This window comes from Rhizopus delemar, genomic scaffold (genome assembly GCF_000149305.1).
Source record: "Rhizopus delemar RA 99-880 supercont3.75 genomic scaffold, whole genome shotgun sequence".
Taxonomy (NCBI): Eukaryota; Fungi; Mucoromycota; class Mucoromycetes; order Mucorales; family Rhizopodaceae; genus Rhizopus; species Rhizopus delemar.
In genome coordinates, this window is record NW_027137901.1 from 1 (window position 1) to 5799 (window position 5799).

Sequence of the window (5799 nt, forward strand, 5' to 3'; positions counted from 1 at the left end):
CTGTTTCTACTCTGTCGATAGTACATGGCCTCTTACAGTTCTCTTTGCAAGCATTCTATATCCATTGGGGTGTTTGATGCATTCAGAACAGGTGCAAACAATTTTGGTAGCGTTGAAGTTGTTCATGTTGTTTATAGTTTTTAAATTTGGAAATAGCAAAAAAATAGGTAGAAAGAGAAAACGTACCTGATAAAAAAAACATGTTAAATTTCAAAAAACAAAGTCGGTGCTTAAAGTAACTTTTTTTTTTCCCTGGCTTTGTTTCATGGAATACACTAGATGCTCAAGGTACAAAAGATAAAAAAGAAAGCTCAAGTTCTGGTCAAATGTAAGTTTATAAAAAAAAATAATAGCAACCAAGTCTAATGTTGGTTTCTTTTTTTTTTCTTACATTAGGAATTCCTAATGGGACACATTCGGATGACGAACATGAACCTCATGAGCAAAGTTGTTCTTTCCAATACGATAAAACTATAAGAATAACAGACTTATATTGTTGCTTGTTACTGAAAAGTTATTTTTGGTAAAGAAAGTTGCCATTGCTCACATCTCTAATGGCTAATGGCTAATGGCAAATTACACCCATGTGCAAACATAAAGTAAGTAATGAACTAGTATAAGCTTAAAAAACATATATTCTTTTATATTATTTGTCATAAAAAATAATAAAGCAATCTATTTACTTGATAAACAAAAGTGTTTTGTATGTATTTGTTAATTATAACTGCCTTGTAACAAAATGTTAGCAGAGCTTCTTTATTTTTTATTCTTTTAGAATATACACGTATTCTTTTTTTATAATGTAAAAGTAGTTTGCATTTCTATGAAGTGTACTTGTTGTTAGATGATTGTTTTCATTTGAACAATGAACTTTTTATAGCTATACTCTTTTCTTTTCTTTTTTTTTAACTTCGTCTTTTTTTTTAACTTCGTCTTTTTTTTAACTTAGTCTTTTTTTTTAACTTAGTCTTTTTTTTTTACCAAGTCTTTTTTTACCAGGTCATTTTTTTCCCAAACACGACTATTTTGTTACTTTCTGTTACACATTTCTAATGATCTAAGCTAAAAACCACAGGCTGCCTTCCTAATATGTATTCTTCTGAGCAAAATAATCGCAAATTGCTTTTGATTTCCGCATTTTGCCCTCAAAAATAAAAAAAAGAAGATATCGGTCTTTCAACAGTAGAGGGGAACAGGCTTACCAAAAAAGATCATCTGTAAAAAAAACAGACACTTTTTTAAAACATGAATAACTTTATGAATACTTACCCTACAAAAAAAACAAAAATATCGTTAAATTTCTTTATTTTTTTCGCACCTAAATCTTTTTTCAAAATTCAAAAATGACCAATACAACGAAAGTTACATCTTTTCTCCAAAACCCATAAATATCTGTTAACCAAAAAATGTTCCATCTTGCGATATGCTTTATCCAATTGGAACGATTATTTGCAGTGCAAAGGTGAGCAAAAATAAATACCTTGTGTAACGGTCGGAAGAGCGAAAGAAAGGTGGGGATGTAGCTCAGGTTAAAGATTTTGTTTTATTTAAAACAAGATATTGCAGGCGACTAAGAAGTCATTGTTGCATCTTCAAGTACAAGAAAAAGAATAAGTACAAAAAAAGGAGCCTGAGAAACAGAAAAACTCCAAAAAAAAGATAAAGATAAAAGATGCGATATGCTGCCTACTCCCACAACTTAGCTGACCTACTGTCACAACCCAACGGCAAGGAACTTTGATGGCTTTACTTCCGTGGGGGATCAGTAGGAGACAGACAAAGAAGGGTTTCAGTCAGAGCGACGAGCAGAACGAGAATACCATAAGGCACCAGGGCTAAATGAAAGATTTACCGTCCATCTCTTTGGAAGCCTATAGCGGCGCTAAAATTGAGCGTACAGACGTATGCTATACATCATTCGAAAGCCTGGGTCGTCTATTTTTAGATGATGTAACATTAATTTCCAAAAAATGGTAATATGCGGGAAATAATTAGGAAAGAAAACAGGCGCTATAGGCCCTGATTTTTATAGTTATCAATGAAAAATTTTTTTATTTATTTTAAGCACTTCGGAGTTTTTTTACGGGCGTACTAGGTGCTGAGGTATCATTTTCATCAGATTCGCTATCGGAATCGTCATCTGAGATAAAAATAAATGGCTCTTCATCGCCCTGATCACCAGTGGCATCTTCAAAGACGGTTGTGAGCAACGATACCAATGGACCTTGGTCGGCAATGCCTGCTCTGGTGAACGACACTTGCGAAAAGCAAACACGCATTGCCTTCCAGTGATTGCCAGCATGTTTTCTTCGCTAGATGAATTCCACTAATTTCCATGGCATCATCGATGCTGTGCGATGACGGCTGGTCACTCCTCGTTTGATACCATTCCAAGTACCTAATAGCAGGTTGTTAGCATTGTTTAAGAATTCTATGATCTACAGAAGTATATACCTTCTATTGTGTTAGTGCAGGCACCTGTCTTTGGATCGCGAAATGTTTTGGAGTGATTGACCGTTTGAACAACTAAATTTCGGCTTGGATCGCTGTCAATCCCCTTATGGCCTTTCCAGCAGTCTACCATGACAAGTGAGCCTGTAAACAAGGGTTAGGTGCACTGATCATCAAGTATATACATATTTCAAATGTTACCATCCTTAGCAAAAGTATCGATTATGAGCTTTAAGGTATTTTGGTTGCGGTTAGGTACCGTCAGTAAGAACACCTTACGTTCGGGCGTGCGCTCTACACCTCCAACAACCCAAACACCGTCTACCCTCTTTCCCTTATTGTACTTTCTTTTACCAAATTTGCTCTCATCTATTTCAACAACAATTGGCTGTCCATCACTGCCAACCCTACCTAAGTATGACTAATTAATTACATACTCTGATATCAACAAAGCATCATGTACCAACTTGAACATCTTCAATTCGAAGATCTGCCTCCATTACTTGATAGATATCTTTGACAATGCTGCGGACAGTTGGCAGGTTAAGTCCAGTCATGGTAGATATTGTTCCGTTTGGAACTTGCAGCAGAAAGAGATACACTACTAACAGTGTTTGATGGATAATTGACTTGCGACCTTGAAAGAAGGATCCATCCAGGTAAGAAATACGGCTACGACCGCACGCACAGGTGGTTGAGCCGCATCGCCAAAAGAATCCATCCCTGCTGGACTGGTTCAAGCGCATTTCGGAGCCTTCCTTGCACTTGCGCGATGAAAAAAAGGCACCGTTCTCCTTCAAGTAACTTTTACCAGTTGCCTTTAGTTATTTTCCCTCCCACTTAAAAAATAAACTTACTTCAATGTACATTCAGCCGTCATAGTTCTTTCAGCGATGTATGCAAGAGTTGGCATGTTGTTAGCAGCGTTAGAAGACATTGGAGATTGATAAAACTGATAAAAAGATGAAGGAAAGAAAAAAAAACAGAAATAACAGGCCTTTTTATATTTTTTTTTACATGTTTTGTTATCTGTCCGAAATCAGCCGATAGATAGGCAGCATCTCCGCAACGGGAATTCGTTTTACCATACAGAACCGATAAAATTTTTCCGAAAACTTTTGATATTTCCAAAAAAAATAATGTTACTTAGACCCAAAAATAATGCAAAAAGTAGACTATGTTTGCTGAGCGTCTACCGGGAATCGAACCAACGCCTTTAGAATGAGAAGCCATTAGCATAACCCAACAACCACAAATGTTGATTTGCCGATTCTCGTTTCGCAAGCCTTTTTGTCATACAATTTTTGGTTTTTGGAGCTGTTTTTCTCGACCTGCAGAAGTCGTATCTCGGTCCGGACTTTTTTCATGACCTTCTACTTGTCATCCCTCTTGAGTGAAGTAATGAACAAGGAAGAAAAAATGACTGTTCTTAGTAGATCTCGCAATTGGCCAATTTTGGCTTAATAAACTCCGCTTAAAAATGATGGAATCTTGTTCTGTGACCCCAATTACCATATTAATCATACCAAACTCCGCGTGCGGAGTTTGTATATATATATATAGTAGATGGACGGTAAATCTTTCATAGATCCGGCACCAGGAGAAGAGTCAATAGGGTAATACCTATCAGGACGGCAGAGACGTTGGATGTACCAGAGCATCAAAAGAAGAGAAGACCACCAAGGAGGACAGCGAGCTGAGCGACCAAGGGGCAGCGAAGACAAAGCAAAATCAATTGGGTAGGACCCTTCAGGACAGCGAGGCAGATCAGACCAAAGGAAAGACGGGATCAAATCACATTCAAGGAAGTGACGGCGTGAGCGACGATCACGGCCACAAGGACAGTCTTCCGGCTTACCAGGCAGCCAACCTAGACGCCAACGAACCAAGAGAGAGCGTTCTGCACGAGTAGCAGGAACGTATAAGATGGGATCAACCACCAGAGCAGGGCGACATGCGCGTAGGAGAACCTGGGTAGTGGAGGTGACAAGAGATGTGACTTGACGCTCACGATACTGGCGGAAGAAGGTCTTGAGCCGAGTATCGGAGGACAGACGAGGAGAAGGCAGAGCCAGGAAGAGTAGATTCTTGTCAAGATGGACCTTGATGCGAGATACAGGTAGAGTTGATGATAGCAAAGACAGCAAGCAAGAATCAGGAAGACAGCGAGCACGAAGGCAAAAGCGAGTAGTAAGCACATCTATGCGGTGGTGCATAGACGGCAAGGTTGTAATATGTTTGATAATCAATGTAGAGGAGGTGGCATGACCACCAACCATCATACGAAGACAGCGATCTTGAAGACGTTCAATTTCTTTGATTTGAGCAGCTGTAAACTTGGAGATCGCAAGGCCATACTCGAACTTGGGCCTGGTGAATGTAGCATAGATACGAGCACACAGGAGAAGGGAAAAGCCTTGACGATTCACGCCAATCTTGTTAAGGATACCCATTAGTTGTATGACACCAGGAGACCGAAGAGAAAGCACCGAAGCAGCAGAGAGACCAGTCTTGACGAACGGCATACCAAGGTATACGAATTTGTCGACCAAAGGGAGGGAAGTACCATAGAGGCTTAGTTGGGTTGAACCAGATGATGATGACGAGGAAGTGAGGTGGTTGAGCACCGCACACTTCAGAGGATTCCATCTAGGGTGATTGGCACTTCAGGCCACGATGGATAAATCATAATATCTACAGCTATAGCGGAGCTAGAATAACAATCCAAAAATAGAAACTAAGGTTATAAGGCAAGCAGAATCGAATGGCGCTGTTTAATTTTTGAAGTTCCGAATATTTCCCGATTTAGTCTAGAATAATGGGGCGTTTCTTATGTGAAGCACCTTTGTTCCCAGTTAGTTTTGTATCATTTGGTACATCGGTAATTTTCAAAAATAGTAAGCACCATATAATATTTTTAAACATGTTTAACAGTCTTCAAAATATTTATGGAAGTCCATTGGATGTTTATAAACCACTTTTTTCCAGAAATTACAAAATAGCTTAATTGGAAATATGGCTCATTTGAATCTTGATGTCACGAGTTCAATCCACCCAATGACCATTTTATACTTTTGCGATAACGGATTAAGTTTTCCCTTTTATTTATTTTACAGCTGAAATGTTTTTGTAGGTCACAAGAACTTCTTTTTGAGGGTTGATGTTGTGATAAAGAAGTCAAAAAAATGGTGTAACAAAGAAGTCAAAAAATGAAAAAAGTCAAGAAAATGTTAAAGGTCAAAAAAGTGAAAAAGTCAAGAAAATGAAAAAAGTCAAAAAGAAAAAAAAATTAACAATATAAATATCCCAACTATTGAGATGAAGAAAAAGGACAGTACAGTCTACTCA

At 38.2% G+C, this 5799-nt stretch overlaps 3 protein-coding genes across 3 annotated transcripts; all 3 read right to left on the reverse strand.

Annotated features, from left to right (window-relative positions):
* Window positions 1–2084: 2084 nt before the first annotated feature.
* On the reverse strand, window positions 2085–2279 carry RO3G_17451 (uncharacterized protein; the record flags this gene model as incomplete). The annotated part of the gene is made up of 1 exon (XM_067672034.1): window positions 2085–2279. A coding segment is annotated over one exon (195 nt), but the record flags the coding sequence as incomplete, so codon positions are not given.
* A 362-nt stretch (window positions 2280–2641) lies between these two features.
* Window positions 2642–3388, reverse strand: RO3G_17452 (uncharacterized protein; the record flags this gene model as incomplete). The annotated part of the gene is made up of 3 exons (XM_067672035.1): window positions 2642–2862; window positions 2915–3123; window positions 3309–3388. The coding sequence occupies 3 exons, from the start codon at window positions 3386–3388 to the stop codon at window positions 2642–2644; spliced, it is 510 nt and encodes a 169-aa protein (XP_067528136.1).
* Window positions 3389–3971: 583 nt separating this feature from the next.
* On the reverse strand, window positions 3972–4976 carry RO3G_17453 (uncharacterized protein; the record flags this gene model as incomplete). The annotated part of the gene is made up of 1 exon (XM_067672036.1): window positions 3972–4976. One exon carries the CDS (start codon window positions 4974–4976, stop codon window positions 3972–3974), a length of 1005 nt encoding a protein of 334 aa, XP_067528137.1.
* Window positions 4977–5799: the final 823 nt, after the last annotated feature.